General features: G+C 33.8%; 1 protein-coding gene across 1 annotated transcript in view; it reads right to left on the reverse strand.

Moving 5' to 3' along the window:
* The window catches only part of LOC140792134 (probable inactive ATP-dependent zinc metalloprotease FTSHI 5, chloroplastic), a 35,753-nt gene that overhangs the window by 15,469 nt on the left and 1,450 nt on the right, over positions 1-18,834 (reverse strand). The window contains exons 2-12 of the mRNA XM_073142975.1: positions 16,790-17,261; positions 16,142-16,342; positions 15,754-16,047; positions 15,328-15,597; positions 13,379-13,468; positions 13,157-13,288; positions 11,443-11,616; positions 10,463-10,584; positions 6,205-6,406; positions 2,801-2,929; positions 1,707-1,889 (exon numbers count right to left, since the gene is read on the reverse strand). Of these exons, the coding sequence (XP_072999076.1) occupies positions 1,707-1,889; positions 2,801-2,929; positions 6,205-6,406; positions 10,463-10,584; positions 11,443-11,616; positions 13,157-13,288; positions 13,379-13,468; positions 15,328-15,597; positions 15,754-16,047; positions 16,142-16,342; positions 16,790-17,261 (2,269 nt within the window). The remainder of the gene's footprint in view (positions 1-1,706; positions 1,890-2,800; positions 2,930-6,204; positions 6,407-10,462; positions 10,585-11,442; positions 11,617-13,156; positions 13,289-13,378; positions 13,469-15,327; positions 15,598-15,753; positions 16,048-16,141; positions 16,343-16,789; positions 17,262-18,834) is intronic.

The following is an 18,834-nucleotide window of genomic DNA, read 5'->3' on the forward strand; positions in this document are numbered from 1 at the left end:
AATGATGGTCTATTTATGGATGGGAGGAGGCGTCAAATTTGATACAAATAGCAAAGAAGATCTTAAGTCAAATTGTATCTTCATCACAGTGTAAAATAAATTGGACTACATTTTCCTTGATCCACACCAAAACACGTAATCAATTGACAATAGAGATATTAGAGAAATTAGTGTTTTGCCATTATAATATAAGATTAAGGGAGAAATATTTTAAAAGAAAGATAAAAAATGATCAGTTGATTGATTTAAATCATATTTTTGATGAAGAAGACCCCCTAACTCTATGGATCAAAGAAGTGGAAGATAGATTATTAGATGATAGAGATAACCCATGATTAGATGAGGCATTAGGGGAGACCACAACTAGAGCAGAAACTAGTACAAGTCATTCGATAGCGAGAGATAGTATAGCTACTAGTACCAGTGATAATTCTGATAATCCTAATGATACACCTGGTGGTGAGATCATCCATTCTACATTTGCTAAGGGAAGTCAAGAAGGCATAAGGATTAAAGACAGAGAAACTGAGGATGTACATATATATCAGCAACGTTGTTATCAAGATGTTGTTTCCTATAACTATGGTTCATCAAGTATTTATTTTTTCGAACCATCACATGATCCATATGCTGATTATTATCCTCCTCAGCATCTTCAGTATTCTCCTCAGTATCCTCAGTATCCTCAGACAGAAGGTCCACATATTGATAATTATCCACCTCAGAGACAACAAAATATATTTGATATGAATGATATAATGCAATCACTCTTTGGAGCACCAAGCCCTAGACACCATTATTTATAAACTTATAGTGATTATTATGAAGACGACCACAGGGATTTACGAGAGCTAGCTCGATATTCATCGAAGTTTTAACTTTTGAGTAAGTTAGTAATTTTGTTTAATTTTTAGGGCTCATATATGAATAATTATTATTTTCTTATTTTTTTATCATATTTTCTAAAAAATTTAAAATTTTCCTGCATTTTTAAGAAATATTTAGAATTTTTGTAAATTAAAAAAAATCTGATCCGATCCGAACAACCGATACGGCCGATTCGGCCAATATGTATCATTTTTCCGGAATGCCGATCCGGATCCTGATCCTGATTTTTCGAACCTTGGTTGAAACTACTACTTTCAGTGCTTATGATTAATAAGGGAACGAAAAGGATAAAGGCTGCAATGTTGGTAACACATTCACCCACAAATTTCTCCAATATACAGACTTAGGTTCAAAAGAAATTGAAAAAAATGATGCATTAGTGAAACACATACAGATCTCAAAAAAATATGCATCACTACAAGGAATTCTTTTCACATAAATAATACCATATATTGTTGTAACAGATGCAAAAGTAGAAAAAATATATAGTCTACAATAGTGGTGTTCAATATTGAACTAGAACTATATTTAACTACCGAATACCGACAAATATTTCCTGTTTTATAAAATGTATTCATTATGCTGGTCATTTTATATATACTTATTTGATAATTTGGCAAATCTGATTGCCTAGGAGACATATTCCATGACCTAAACATATCAGGAAATGCAAAACAAATGATAACTTGTATTCTGTATAACAGAAATGATTTATAATCTGCATACTGAGACAAAGGGAGTGACATGATAGAATAGAATACTAAGAAAAAGAAAAAAGAACTAGTTGAATAATATATGATTGACTACTTAGTACTTACATCGAGAGGAGGGCTTAGAAGTTCAATTCCATTACTTATTTGACCATAGGGTTCCATTAAATCAACCACTTGCTGCATATCTTCCTTCGTTAATGTAAGACCGAGATGATCAACTACACCCTTGCTTATCCTTTTGGAAAGTTTAGTACTTCTCAGCCACTTAGGTATTGTACTACTCATAGTCTGCATTGCATGTACATGGTTATCTAAGTCAATCATGCAACCATCTCTATAAAAAATAAACAAATAAAATAAAAGTAATACAAATTGTGCATGATTCTAATATCCTATTTTGCACAAAAGGCTTCAATGGAATATGCAATGTAAATCTTGTATTTTAGGTTTAATCAGACGATAAAAATCTTGCTTGCAGAATTAACCACAGCTACAGATGTATATACATCCAGCAGCAGCGGTGATAGGATAAGTTCGAAACCAGCACTGAGTGGTGAAATTTATGCGTCTACATTAAGAAAATACCAACTTCTGGATAAGATCAGCGAAATGACAGTCAGAAAGATTGAGAAATAGAACCATCTGATTCGATTTGTTCTCAATAGCCATGAGATGATAATCTTAGGGTGATCCTTTAGTCAATGGATATTCCAGATCCAAGTGGCAGAGTCACAAAGTGTAGGAAAACTTTCCTAGTTATAACATATGATGTCATAATTGAGTAAAGATTCCTAGATAAGACTTAAAAAAAAAAAAGTACCATAAGAGCAGCAAGTAAACTCGGGATATCTCATCTCATATACAACTGTATTAAACTGGTAAAAATAACCAATCTGCTGACAACTAATATGCAACTAAGAGAGCCCTCAAAAGTCAGAACAACCTCAGTTACTTTAACTAGCGAAACAGAAGGTTTCTTAAGACAGTACAAGGGCAAGGTATCATGATATGAATAAAGTGAATATCAGCCAAGCATCATCCTCTAATGCTCTTGAAATTAGGCAAACCATTGTATCGGTATTAATTAAATTTGAAGTAGCAAGTAGCAACCTCCTTGCTATGCTAGTTCAACTTAAATAGCAACCTTTGATGATAAGTAATAAGGAATTAACCAAGTTAGCATTACTAGTATTTCATACCGCAAACCAGCTACAATAGCACATTAGCTCATCGGTGTCAAGAAACTTGTTCCGAAATGCACTACCTTCCAGAGCCAAAGGAACAAGTTTTAACTCTACAGGCCTTAGCAAAATTGTCTTTTCTGCAACCTGAAAAGGATAACCCAAAATTGATTATAAAATATTCTGAGTGATCAAGAAGTTTCCATAAAAGTAATATATCTCAAAGTAAAGCAGTAATAAATTTGAAACTACAAAAAGTATCCGCAGTTGATGAGTCAGCAGTATTAGTGTTGTCTTTTAATTATTTCTTTTAATGTGCGTAGCATTATTCTGGTGAAAGTAAAAAGGATAAGGGACTCTCGGTCCTAACAACCTTTTGTATCCTTTGATTTGGAACATGCCATGGGTCACAGGGTCAGTCATCCTTTCAGAAATTTGCTATGGAAGGAGAAGAGAGGAATCAGCTGATAAAGATGAATACTAATGATCATTTAAATAACAGTTTTTCGGCCCTGTCTTTGACAGCAGCTGAACATTGCTAGTCAACAAAGGTGGAGCTATCTTGATCGGTCAGAGAATGAATGTTCTTAATCAATTGAAGAATGATGACATCTTGGCTCGAAACACTTTTTACGAGTAGCCTATGTACTTATTCTACTGAACCAGAGACTTACATCCCACCCTCAACTAAATTTCTTCTTAGTAGGAGGCTGGAACAAAAAGAGAAATGTGACAAGAGAAGTCAAGTTGGATGCTGGATGCTGCAAAATTCTCTAGAAATATGGTTTTGCAAAGAAACCTTGTTAATATTGTTCCACTATTAAGAAATATTTAAAAAGAGTTTCCGCAAAGAGTTTAATTAGGGAGTTTACAATTATAACATACTCGGTATTATCTGTCACCATGATGTTCTAACTTCTAAGACAAATCACAAAAAATGTGAATCATTCTCATTTTTTGTCACTTGCATAAATATCAGATCACATTACAGTACAAAGTTAGAGCTGCTAAGGCCACAAAAAAAAAATTGTTATACTGCACCTAGTCCAATCATAGTCAAGTTAGATAGTAGTGCAAAATTGCAAATGGTTATAAGCCCAGCTTTTCTCAAAGATATAAGGAAAGCTAATGACTTCAAATGTGCTGAGATGTGTCATGCTCAATATCATCACAGTCTAGTATGGTATACCTGAATAGATTAATATATAACTGTATATCAATTTTAGTTGTTGCATACTTACATACAGGCTAGCTTATTATAGAAGAAAATATGGGAACAAGGTCCTACCACAGTGTTAGTGTAAGGCTTTCATAGGGTTGAGCATATCCTGCAATGATCTAATAAAGGTTCATGCTATCTACAATATAAGGAAAAAATCAAGGATGGCCATGCTAGTCATTATGCCGAAGTGGAGCCATTTTTTTAAATTTTTTCTATTTTCATCAATCATCATCAAATCAATTTTAATCATTTTTTTAACAAATGGTATGACACGTAGAGCTCATTTTTTTTAATTTTTTCTTATTTTCATCAATTAACTACTAGTCAAGCTGAATCTTCACAATCAGTTACTAGTCAAGTTAGACCATCTTCATGATTAATTGATCCCTTAGAAGGCTTAGATAAAATTGATGATAATGAGACTAGAGATGATAATGATGACGATGATGATGGTAATGCTGATGGTGACGGTGATAATAACGAGATTTAGTCTGGTAGTAGTGATGATGGAGATAAACATGCGTCACTGCCACACAACCATCTTAGAGAGGTATTATTTTTACAGATGAGAAAAACTTCCCACATGCCATCAAATATCAAGACCACAGGACCAAGACCTAGAGAACTACAAGGCAAAATTTATTAGAGACAGAAGAAAGGATAGGGACCATCTCAAGCTCAACATGATTATAACCAGATAAAAGGACTTGAGTTTGTAAGTGGCAGAGCATCAAGAGAGATATGCCCACGAGATGATATGAGTTCATCATCATTAACATCATATCAATCACACCCACCAGAGCCACAACACTGTTATTATATTCTATATCCACAATCTGCATATGTTTATAGTGTGTCTGTGTCGATGTTAGTCGTTTCTATGTATGTTCACTATCCATATCATATCATAGGAGAATTGCAAAATTTTTATCTGTATAAAGACTATGTGAGACATTACAATGAGTAATACTATTAGTGGATAAGTTTTGAAAATTATCGACAATATTTAATGCAACATTCTCGTATTATTTTTATACCGGCAAATGAAATCTTTGATCCTTCTCGTCATTCTACGTTCAACTAAATATTAGTTTTAAGTATTGAACTATTATCAATTAATATTATATATTTAATATTATTATATGTTCAATTATACTATGAAGCATTCAATCATATTATGAAGTGTTCAATCATTAATATTAGTTTTAATGAATGTATTCAATCATATTATATGTTAAATATTATTTATATTTAATTATTATTTTATCTTTAATAAACTAGATCATTTAAAAAAATAATCTAAAGATAAAACACTATAACGTAGATTTTAATACATATATTTAAACAAAAAACTAAAGATTGACATGCCGAAGACCCAAAAACATCTTTAGATATCCTAAAAAATTTGTAGATGCGCGCCACTAACACACCAAGGGATGCTGAGAGCGTGTCGACCGTGTCATACCAATGGTGGCACGGCATGGCATGTGCCACTAGCACAACCATCGTTGTAAAAAATACTAGCAATTATAAGAATGCATCACATAATTGACTTCCATTATCACAAAAAGACCAAACGCATTTTTCACAGAGAAGAGAAGACATGACAAATTGTGATACAGGACAACTACCTCTGACACCAAAATGACTAGAACAACTAGCTCAGGAAAAAGAAGGATATTGGATAGCAAAACGAGAGTTAAAATAGCAATTAAAACAAACATTTTAGGAACTTAGAAAGGGCTATTTCCAGTGCATTAATGCATTACAATTGTAGGCTTGGTTACTGGTTTAGGGCCATATCTGTTGCAGATCCAATTTTGAGAAGTAAAACGAAATCTTACCCATACACATAAGATAATAACCTAACTATCTATGAATCAAGTGACCAAAAAAAATTAAATTAAGCTTAAATCATGCTTAAATACTAAATTTAAGAAGATATACAGAAAAGCTCAAATAAATAGCAAAAATGAAAAAACGAGAGAGAGAGAGACTCTTTAACTAAATCATAACTAGATTTGGCTACAAGACAAATTCATGACTCACTAAACTGAAATTGTGTACCAGTTGATTCCCTACTCACATTTTAGTATGGTCACTGACACATGGAGAATTGCAGGTTTGTTTGTCTAATTGTAAACAGATGCAAGAGAAACCAAAAGGTATACAATTTATAAAGGATTCAAAGCAGTTGCACCTTTTTCCAATCTACAAAATCAATTAGATCATTATCCATAGTTTCTTTTGCCGCTAAGCGTAATATTTTTTCCCTTTCTATCTGAGTTGGTCGTTGAAGATGCAATACTCTATCCATTCGACCAGGTCGTTGCAAAGCCTCATCAATTTGTTTAAGATTTCTGGTTGTTGCTATCAGAACTACTCCATCTTGCTTTTCAAACCTGTAAGAAGTATGCCGCAGGCAAGCCAAATGTTCAGCATCATGTAATAAGGGTGGAAGAACAAAGAATTCAATATTTATGTACAACCAAAACAAGGGACCATTTAAAGCTTTAGGTTGAACTTCCAGAGCAAAAATGGACTTAAGAAAAAAGATGTGACATCCAGCTTCGATGAGGACATTGAAACTAATAAAGAAAAAGATTGTCGTGCTGCACTTATCGTACCTGTAGAGGATCAGCACATCCCAATCACCTAGGCAGCTTGCAAAGCTGGCAAGCCGCCGCGCCAAGCAGCTTAGTAGGATGGCAGGTGCGCTGCCTCACCATGGCAGCCCCCAAAACCACTTTAAGAAACACTAATTTTTCAATTTACAATAACGGACTCTAGTGTGAACCTTTAAAAATGTGCATCAACTTTAAAAAAAAAAAATCACGGTTCCCAAAATTGGTCGATCCCGAGTTAGATTAAACAATCCCAACTAACTCGAAGTTCTCTCTAAGATCGGCCATTTTCGGTCGAACCTATTTTTTTTAAAGATTCAAGTCGAATCTAAAATGGATTTGACCTAGGAAATATTAGTAATTGATATCATTAAATGCCTTCTTTTCAAGTTTTCAGTTTTTACCATCTATCTCTCACACACTCTTCTCCCACCTCTCACACTTCATCGAGCTCATCCGGTAATCCCCTCCGGCAACTCCACACTCTGGTAAACTCAGATGAGTGTTTTATTTCTAGTTTTTGTTGTTATTTTCCTCATTTCTCTGCTCTCTTTCTCTCACACTTCTACAACACTAATTTATTAGCATAGAAATTTACCAAATTCAGCTCAAAATTCATTCTGGTTTTGAGTGAGTTTTTCTTTTTAGTTTTTAAGATTCATATATGAGTACTTTTATTTTCTTATTTTTTTGTTATTTTTTCTAAATTTTAAAAAAATTTCATGCATTTTTAAATAATATTTAAAAGCTTACTTGATTAAAAAATAGTCAAATCCAATACGGGCAGCCAATACGATCAATATAGTCGATATAGCTGATACGTATCTATAATCGATCATGATCTCGGTACCGAGTTTCGGAACCTTGAAAAATATATGCACTCAATATTATAAGCTAAATCAAAAAATCAAATGCAATTAAATTACAAAAGGCCCTACATATGGGTTGATCTCAACCCAATAAAAATATTAGTCCAAAATTTACTAATAAATATGAAATTTTGTGAATTCTCCTCCAATTTCAAAAGTGCAAAGGAAAGTCATCAAATTTGTGTCAATTATTGTAGAGTCCAAATAGCTTAACTACAATTTATTGGCGAGATTTCAGCCATAATGCAAAATTAGGGTTTAGTCAATATATTGTTAGATCCATAAACAAATTTAGAAAAAAAAAAAGAAGTTAGAGAAAATCATCAAATTGGACTCTAATAGGCATATGATTCAAATGGATCAACCTTCTATGTAATGATCTACTTCATGTTACAACAATTTTGCCCTCTAATTTGAACTTAAATTATGTTATAGGTTTTATCTTCAAGACATTTTTATTGTTATACCTTGCCTCTGACTCATATTCCTATTTCTTCATATAATTTGACATTTTCACCAATATGTAGGACTAAAGACTCTTCATATAATTTGACATTTTCACCAATATGTAGGACTAAAGACTTTCCTTGTATTCATTAAAAGATATTTTTAAGCTGAAAAAGGCCTAAATAGCTATTTTATAGTGCCCCGAGACCATTTTATTATGCCAATGGTATGTCAATGTGTGCTACGCTCGCATGGCATCTCCCATGAGCCATAGTCGAGACAGCCCATGCCAATGGCATGACGCTCGTTGCTTCTAGGTATTCGAGCAAATACCTCACTCAAGGATGGTGGTGCCGGTGGTGGCACAGCACCTAGGACACCACCAATGGCACACTCCATGTCGAGCCGTGTCGACTGGCATGGCTACATGCCAAGCTGTGCCAGTCTGGCATGGCTGCGTGCTGAGTTGTGCTAATCCGGCATGGGTGCGTGCCAGTCTTCGTGCCGATGTGGAGCTTTTTTTTCTATTTCTATCAATAATCATCAAATAAAGTCTTTGATCCTTCTCGTCATTTTATGTTCAACTAAATATTAATTTTAATTATTAAACTATTATCAATTAATATTTTATATCGAATATTATTATATTATAGAATATTCAATCATTAATATTAGTATTAATGAATGTATTCAATCATATTATGTGTCGACTAATATTTATATTTAACTATTATTTTATCTTTAATAAAATAAGTCATTTACAAAAATAATATAAAGATAAAACACTATAAAATAAGTTTTAACATATATATTTAAAACTAAAATCAAAAACATCTCTAAATATTCTAAATTTTTATTAAAAATATGTTAAATGCGTGTTGGTTGACACAGCATGGCCATCGTTGACCTCACTTAGATACCTCAAAAGCACTAAAGGATTCTAGGTAGTGGAGCTCTTCAGGGCAACTAGGTGATGATCTATTGCCAACAAGCATGACAGCCAACCACAAATCAATTGCAAATAAGTGTTAATGTCGAACTTGAGAAAGGTTTATATTTGCATAAAATCATCTGCTTTCCACCGGAAAGGTGATCATGTATTTATTTGATAATTCTACAAACTAAAGCTATTTTTCAAATTTGTTGGAGAAATAAGTGGGTTTCCAAACTAATTGGAAGGGTAGGTTCATATCCAATGAACCGCTTTCGATGAGCATGATTGCTCTCAAGATCAGCATCTCTTCACTTGGGCATTCTTCAGCATTTTGTCAGATTGTTACATATGCACAGAAAGACAGCCAAATTTGAGTGCAATTCACTTTCATCAAAAGTGGTTAAATTGATTCCTCCAAAATATTTGAACACTCACCTAATCCTCTATTAAGTTTGAAAAATTACTTAATTTGCAAGAAAAGTTTTTCTTTAACATAGTTCTCAAACTTCATCACTTATCACATATTTGTATTTGATTAAAGATTAATAACATTTTGGCTCCCTCTGTATCGCTTTCACCTTCTCAAAAAAAAAATTTAATACATAAACCTCTTGAATTATCTAATTGTATCACTAAATTCCCTTTATAAATATTTTATTTTCAATAGAAATAATCTTAAAAGTTACTAACTTAATAAATAGACAAAAATACCCTTGTTTCCTTCTATATCTTTCCATCTTCTCTTTTAGTTGTCTCTATAGCAACTTCTCCAAATATTGAACTCTAAGTGATCTTCTCAAACTACTTCAAAATCTACTTATAACAGGAGAGGGAGAAAGAAAATAAGGGTATTTTTGTCCATTTAATTAGCTAGCCAATTTTTACAACATTTTTCTAACAGAATTTCTAACGAAGTGGGGCTTATTGGCTTAATGATATAATTAGATAATTCTGAGGATGTATGTGCCCACTATTTCTCTTGAGGGAGTGAAAGTGATACAAACTGATAGTTTAGGAGGTCAAAATGTAATTAACCATTTGATTAACTATCATCGTCACACTTTACAATTCATGTAAATATGGGTATGATATTATCAATCCCTGGCAACAATTAATGATGAGTAAAGAAACTTTTGCTTCGACTAGATGTACCAATGTAATGTCCATATCTCTAAAACTAGGTCAATCTCACGATTATGACTAGTAAAAATGTAAATCCTCTTGATCTTCTCTGAAGCATCTTTGCATATTAAATGGATGGTGATGTGCCCTTTCAAGTATATTTAAGTATTTAACTACATCTTGGTAAATATGGAAATTTCTTTCCTTGACAAAGAAGTGGGCATTGAAACTCGAAAGATGAAAATCAAATGGACATTATGAGGTTGCTGAATGCTGATTGACCAATTGGTATCATATCTCATACATCATAACCGAGGGCTATGCAATCCATGACTTGTACGGTTGTACCTATATATACCAAAGTGAAGCAAACAGTACATCTAGTAGATCGTATTTCAAACAATTACAGCTTTGCAAAAATAGGCAAAGAAATAACTAACAAGGGGAAGTAAAGAAAATTACCCATCAAGTTCAACAAGAAGTTGATTAATAAATGCCTCATGATCTTGCTTTTTAGTGTGAATGAATTGCCCTCGGACGCCCGCAAACAGATCAAAATCCTCAACAAAAATTATTACTGGTGCCTGCAAATATTAGTTAATATTATTTCTGTAAGGAATCTAAGAAATATATCATTTCAAGAAGGATATATCAGAATTTCTATGAATTGGTTGCCCAAGGTAAAAATGAGTGAAAAAAGGTTTAAGTGCAATACTGCTTGGGAAGTTACAATTTCAAATTTTCATTATAATGAAATAGAAAGTGTCTCTTAATTGGAAAGGCTCATCTTTCTCTCTCGTCTAGATTATTGCCATTCCAAGAGGACATTTTGCAGGGTGGTTCCTCCTGAGTTGCATGAGCATAAACTGCAACGAAAAAGGAAGATCACTGTAACCAGGCCCCACTGGCCACCAAACCTCTAGCTTCTATAACAAGTTGCTTTATTGCCTAGTTTTGCTTTGGTTAGGAAATTTGCAACAATGCTCCGTTCATATGATTTTGTCAATTCTTTTAGAGCCTTCTCATCTTTGAGATGCGCCATGCTGATGATGATTAAATAGATTTGCAGCTCTTAATCAAGTATAATAGGAAAGTGGTTCTCTTTAAGACCAAATAACATTATAACTTAAAAGACCAATTAAAGACTTTTCAGATTCACCGCTTAGAAAAGGACCAATCCCACTAATTTTGGAAAATACTTTCTAATCATCCCTACTTGTAAAGAATAACAGCAGGCATGATATTAACTACAGCAAAATGGTTAACACAACAAATTTCATAAGCCCACTATATCACATCCTGCATGACAGAAATAGAACAAGTAATAATAAAAATCTGAAAATATCATGTACTAGATTTGTCTGAAGCATCGAGAGATTAAAATCAATAGGAAAAGAGGGAAAAAAACTATCAAGAAATATTAGCTAAGAAAAGAGGATGACCAAATCCCTTGCTGTCTGGAACAACTCCCTGACATTCGACGCACTTTGACCAACCCATAGCCCAGCTTCTAGTTGGCGAGCTTTGACTTCAACAACAGGAACTTTAGCTTCTGCTGCTATAGCCAGTGCAAGGGATGTTTTTCCTGTTCCTCTCTCACCAACAATAAGAACTCCCTACACTTCAAAAATAGCAAGGATTATCTTCAATATTCAATAATAAAATGATTTATTAAGAGATACAAAACAGAACCTCAATCAACACTATTGATTGTACAATAATGATTGTATCAGATTCACTATTAACAATATTATAATGCTGTGACTCTATTAAATTAAAGAAACTTGTCCATCGTTATGATCATAGGATTATACAATGTTTCTTTCAGCTTGATAATATGTTTTGCATTAATTGGTTGCATTAAATTGGTGAAATGAGAATCTATATGTTTTTTACAATACATTACACCAGTGATGATCATGCTGACCAGCTTGCCCTTGGCATGCAATGACACACTTTTAACAATAAAAAAAATTAGTGTTTTTAGAAATATTTTTGGGTCTTCAGCACGTCAATCCTTAGTTTTGGTTTGAAAATATGTATTAAAGCATACACTAGAATCTTTTTATCCTTAGATTATATTTTGTAAATCATTTATTTTATTAAAGATATAGCAATAGTCAAATAAAATATTATTCAACACATAATATAATTGAACATTCATTAATTGATAATAGTTCAATATTTAAAACTAATACCTAATCGAACGTAAAATAATGGGGAGATCAGAAACTTCATTTGCCAGCACAAAAAAAATACTAGAATGTTGTGTTAAAACTGTCGATAATCTTCAAAACTCATTCACTGATAGTATTGCTTATTGTAATATGTCACATAATTTTCATACAAATTGAGATTTTACAATTCTTCTATGATGTGATGTGGATATTGAACATGCACGAAAACAACATGCACCAGCATAGGCACACCATAGGCATGTGCAGATTATGGATATGAGGGTGTTACGACTCTAATGAGTGTGATTGATATGATGGCAATCATAATGATGAATTCATATCATTCTATAAGCGCACGTCCCCTGATGTCTTGCTACTTATAGACTCAAGTTCTTCCCTCATTTCATTGTAATCATGTTGAGCCTAAGATGATCTGTTGCCACTATATATTGAGCTTAATTATACATAATTCAAGGAAAATTATGAAAAAGAACACATAATTGGAGCTTAATTGTTGTAAACTTGTAATAGTAAGTAGATCTACTACATAGAAGTTGACCTTAATCCAATTGCAATTAAAGATTGAAATTGCACCAATAAATGTAAAAGTAGATTATCTAGAAATATACATGTGATACTAACAGATAGATGATTCAGGCATTCTGAAATCAATAGCAGCTTCACTCAGAATGTTATGTAAGAAGGATAAAACATATTCAGTTAAAAATAAAATTGGCATTTTATGCTCTGCGGTGTTTCAGTGCTCATCATGAAAGTAAATTAAGCAACTATAATGTGTTTTTGCTGCCAAGGTCTAAGAAGGAAATGTTTTAACATTATCGAATTGGTCCTTTAACAGAAAACTGCAATTTAACAACTGAAATCTTGAAAAATCCTGAAAAGGTTGTAAATTCGATATACTGATCAAGCTGCAAAATGATAAAATAAAATAACTGTACACTTTGTAAGATGAGTGTACCTTTGGTGCTCGAGCTCCTTTTTCCTGGAAAGCAGTTGGATTTTGTAGGCAAGTCACAATGTCATTGATTTCCTCTCTCATAGAGTCAACACTAGCAAAATCTTCTAGCCGTATAGGTGGATTCTTTACTCTCTGTAAATTAATCAAAAAAGGAAGTCATGCCAAGGAGTTTGGGACATTAGATGGAGAAAATAAAATTTGTCTTTTCTTAAACTATTGTACCTTCATTTGATCAAATGCAGATCTTATTGGATCAACACCCTCCTTTTTTCTCCGAATCCTTCTAAATAACTTATAGTTGAAATAAAATCTCTGCATGTACACAAACAAGTTTCTTCAGTGTCTTGGATAGTGAAGGATAAATAAATGATGGGAGAACAAGAACAGGCAATGACAAGTTGACAACAGTAGTTATCCTCTACAAAATTAATAGGCTAAGATCTTCTAATACTTAGCTATATATGACTAACAGGTTTTTATGTTAGAATGGACGGAACAAGCTAAACTGCTAAAGTATCCAAAACTAAACTTGATAATTTGAATTTTTACATACCCAAACTGAACAAATCATTTACTTCTTAGCTTTTGCCTCTGAAAATTCTTACTCACCTACACACTGATCCAAGACTCCAAACATATATATGTCAGCTGATTGCAGATGCACTTCTTTTCCTTTTTACTCAAGCATTTTAACTTAACATGACAAAGTTTGTAATCCAGGTACACTTTGATTCCTTGGAAGAAAATAACAAAGAAGACAGTTCCTGTCAACTGCATACATCTAAGTAACTAACAAATGACAAGGTTCTCTTGTGGAGAATAGTTTGATGTCTTCTTTAAAGGAAAAAAAATTTCTCCTGAAGAAGAAATTCTGAAAATACCTCATCAGCATCTATGAATAATGCCTCTCCAGTATTCTTGCCACCTCTTGCTAGGGCAAAGCAGAATAGCACTTTCATGGAATTATTGTCAAATTCTTGGAAATGTTGAAATACCACTACTGTTCAGAGATTTCTTACTATATAGTATATGAACTAGATAGCAAACATAATCACAAGTTGATTTGTTTTCTGCAAATCATATGGTCCTCCATATCTGTTGACCAATTCTTTGCTTTCTCCCATAAGATAATATTTTCTCTTTGTCAATAAGATCATGTTCCCCTTGAGCTTAAAGAAATATCTTCCATTCTTTAACATTCCAGCATTATTCAAATGGTATCGACACACCTCGGAATCTATGCATAACTAACGGTTCATATGTGTAGCCTTCAGTCTTTGCTTTCTCCCATAAGATAATATTTTCTCTTTGTCAATAATATCACGTTGCCCTTGAGCTTAAAGAAATATCTTCCATTCTTTAACATTCCAGCATTATTTAAATGGCATCGACACACCTCGGAATCCATGCATAACTAACAGTTCATATGTGTAGCCTTCAGTCAATGCTAAGAGATGGTAGCCTAAGGGGCGTCACAGTACATCAAAGGAATGCACATGGTCTCAATATACTGTACCCTACTGAACAAATGATTAGATGGTTACTTGTACATTAATTAATTACATCCGTTTAGGTGGTATTTATTAATTAAGCAGCCATTTAATATATACAAGAAAAGTACTGCCACCACCAGAAGATAAAAGGAAAGAGAAGAAATTGATCAGCAACATGGCTTATAGGTGTTCAAGTACCTCTGAGATGTCGAAGATTTGAACATCTCAGATATACCAGTGCATAGTGAAAATGCAATACACATTCCAATATATTTTCCATTTTCCAAGACCAAGGAGGGAAAAGAGGCATACAAGTAGAATTATAGATGTTAACTCACCAAATTCTCTAAAAGCTTATGCTGTTAGAGGATGGTGTTTTTCATCCTTTATATTCTAACAATCCTCCTCACATGGTTTGGGACACCTTAAAAGACGCAAAATGTGGATTTTAAATTAAAGGGGTGGAGATTTTGCATTTTAATCGATAGATAAATCGGCAAGATTCAAACTCAGAAATTCCTAATTTGATGCCATGTTAACAAGCCAATCACCATCTTCTTTAAAAACTAAAGCTATTAGAGGACAGTGGTTTTCATCCTTTATATTCCAACAAATTAACAATATACATACAATCCAAATAATGCACATGAAGAATTAAGCAAAACAACAAAAGCATACCACTCTCCGTAATTTCCGCAAGTTTGGATCCCTGCGCAAAGGTCCATAACCTAGAAGCTTTGGAACCTTTCGCCTCATGTAACGGAGAACATTAAACAAAACAAACCCATAGGCAGCACTCCTTATTAAAAACCAAAAGTACCATTGGATACTGTCAGTCTTCCTAGATTTAAAATTCATTTCTGCCTCAGACTGCCATTTAAGGTACCATGTCGTGCCAACTGCTTGATAAACTTCTTCAGGCCAAGCCATTCCTAAGCTCATTCTTACCTGAAACAAGAGAAGCAAGAGGAGATAGTGCAAGATCTCGAAAGGGGCACCGCATAAAGAATGAAATGATAAAGGACAACTTCCAAATAAAGAACATGAAGAAAACAGGAGCGGCAAGATAAAAGACTGTAATTATTCACTCTTAGTAGTTATTACCTTCTTTGGAATGAGAAGCTCCACAAGAGGAAAACCAAACACAACCATTAAATCATCTGTTATATTCTTTATCTTTGTGAAAACCCATCTCCTTACATGTGATATAACAATAGAGTTCCAAAATCCAACTAAGCACTGCGATGACAGTCTTGTTATCAAGAGAAGTTGTTGACGCATATCTAGCTCAGAGAAAGGAATCCACATTAGTTGAACAGCAGTGGGAATGCCAGATGCCAGCATTTTAACATAAAGGCCATCAAATCCCCCGAAGTCTTCAAAAAGTAGGTCAAGTTCCTGTATTTAGATTATAGATGTATGGATAAGGATCTTGACTATATAAAGAAAAGAAACAAACAAGTATGAGGAAAAACAAAAGCACCAGACCAACCTTGATATCCACAAAATATTCTCTATCATCACCCTTAAGTGCAAGGTACATGACAGCCCAGTCATGTCTAATTCGAGCACTTCCAACTAGTTTCCTGGAAACAGCATAAGGAATAGCAACTGGGTCCATTTCCCATCTATTTCTTTCATCATTGTACCATGTTTTAGTCATCACCCTCTCTCTATCAAGAAGAACTCGGTCCTGGAACAAACATATCGATCAGCGTACCACAGCCTAAAAACTACCAAAAGGATAGCATGATTGCATAACGTACACAAAAATGTAGAGAACTATAGTAATACCAGTTGTACAAGTTTATTCCAACTACCAAATTAACAATACTAAGAGAAAAGCTAAAATAAAGGAGGCCTTTTGGAGAATTTAAAGATTGAATGAGAAAGCATGCCCTGTAGAAAGAGATAAGGTCAGAAAAGGTGGAATATTCTCCAACCCAGTTATCTGGGACAGTCTTAAAATCCCATTATCTAATAATTGTGCATAAGAATATTGATGTTGGTCAGAAGCTTGTTACAAAGGAATTAGGATTTTCACATGGGAGTCAATATATCTTGACATTAATAATCAACTCTGTTAAAGTTTTCCAATGCAGCTTTTATCATGATTTGACCAAGTTACAGTTTACGTTACCTGTATACGAGCCATGTACTCCCTACCAAGATCCACATTCTCTAGCAAATCTCTTTTCAACTTTGCTTTTGCTTCCTCACGCCACTTCTTCCATCCATGAAACAGGTGAAGGCTAACAGCTTTGGGCACAACAACTTCTTTTTCCCCAAACTTCCACTTTAGCTCAACTTCTGGAAATCCCTTTAGCATCTCTTCCTCTGATGTCTTCACAAGAAAACGTTTTTCATCTCCGAAATTTTTCATTTTTTGTCTTATCTGAGATTCAAGATTCCTTTGCATCTTTTCAGATGCCTTAAGAGCTTGTTTAATGTTAAGGGCAAATTTCTTGGTGCTGGTATCAGAGTAAATTTCAAAATCTTCAGCTTCTAGAACTTCTGGAAGTAGCATCTGCTCCCAATATTTATTTTGTGCTGCTTCTAGATCTTTTTGTATGTCATCCCTGGAGAGCCTACTAGGGGTGCTTTTCAGCTTACTGCAACCATTATGATACAGGAAGTTGTGAAGAACTGAAATTGAACAGATTTCTCCAGAAAGAAAAATAAAGACAACTGCCAGAGGGAAAAGTAATTCTATGTCTCCACTACTTTAAGGCAAGGCAGCTTATTTTATCAATTATGTTATAAAAGATTAAACTATCTCAAAGTAATTAGCAAATTATATTAGAAACAGCAATTCAATGTTGAATTTTCCATATTAGCAACAATCTTCATTTGAAAATGGAAGAAAGTTCATAATGTAAGATGTTCATAAGATGATTTATATACTATAGTAAATTGGTAGAGGGACATAATAGAGAGAAGATAACAAATTGTCATAGATTTAAAAGAGTCAGTATGGTATTGAACTCCAAATAATATACAACATATGTATACAAGTTATGTTACGATGTAATTTTTTCGAAGGATTGTCGTGCTTGTTGCACGACCTTTGCAGTCAGGTGTACCAAAGGCACCTGCCACCTCATGGCATGATGTTTGCAACCCCCCATCCTCCTCCCACCTAATCCATAGTGGTGAGCGTTTAGAAGGTCAGAGAGGGGTCGTTGATAGGATCCCCATGCCAAATGCTGATAAATGACCAACAAGACACGTGTCAATCAGCACATGCGTGCCAACTGGCAGAATATGCCATAAAACCAGTCGATGGTTATAGTTGTAAATTAAGATCAACCAAAGATTCAAAGACCACTTTTCTAAAACAACATCTTATAAATGACACAGATTTTAAAATTTTAAAGTGTGTCCATAAGCAGGAAAGTATAAGGGGTAACTTTAGCTTGAAAGCACTATTGTAGGTTCTCAACTGTTGTGGCATGCTTGTGCTAAAAAAAATAGATATTACATCTTTGAAAGCAGACCTTAAAGGGCTTTCAACTAGTTTAGCCAGCCAACGTCTTTATTCAAAATTGAGGAATGACTAAAAAGCCTAGAGTGTTTGAACAATTGATCTACTTGAGTAACTCGACTATAATAAGATGGACTGAAAGAAGTCGTACAGTCCAACATTGCACTTCTAAAAGGGTACGCAAATGCCCTTAAATTAAAATTTTAAAAAGGTAAGCAGTGCCACCCACAAGAACCATACACACACAAAAGAGAGAGAAATCATTCCACCCAACAAACATAGAAAGAAGGCTTCAAGATTATGGTTCGACAATCTCTTTTTTTTTTTTGGTAGTCTGTAGAGTCTGAACAGAGGCAAATAGATGATTTACCTACAGCATTTGGAACTTTGATGTATTCGGACTTCCAAAGTAAACTGCTAAGATATAGCAAATACTCAGAAATCCAAAAATCAGGCTCTTATTAGTTTCTAATATGTTCAACCTTCATCTTTGTCTCAGAAAATGAGCTTGAAATATGCTCAAGTCCCCTCAATTAGTTGTCTAACATGTGGAAAAATGATAATCTAAAATTCATATAAATTAAGCTTAGTAAAATCTCATAGTAAGAATCCTCTGCTCTGAAAGCAACTGCATATCAGTAGTGATATTTCCTAGTTCATGCTGAAGTATAATGTATCAAGTAGCAAACTTAATGTGGTGC

The sequence above is a fragment of the Typha latifolia genome, chromosome 7, assembly GCF_019914945.1.
Source record: "Typha latifolia isolate L0001 chromosome 7, TyphaL0001v2, whole genome shotgun sequence".
Lineage (NCBI taxonomy): Eukaryota > Viridiplantae > Streptophyta > Magnoliopsida > Poales > Typhaceae > Typha > Typha latifolia.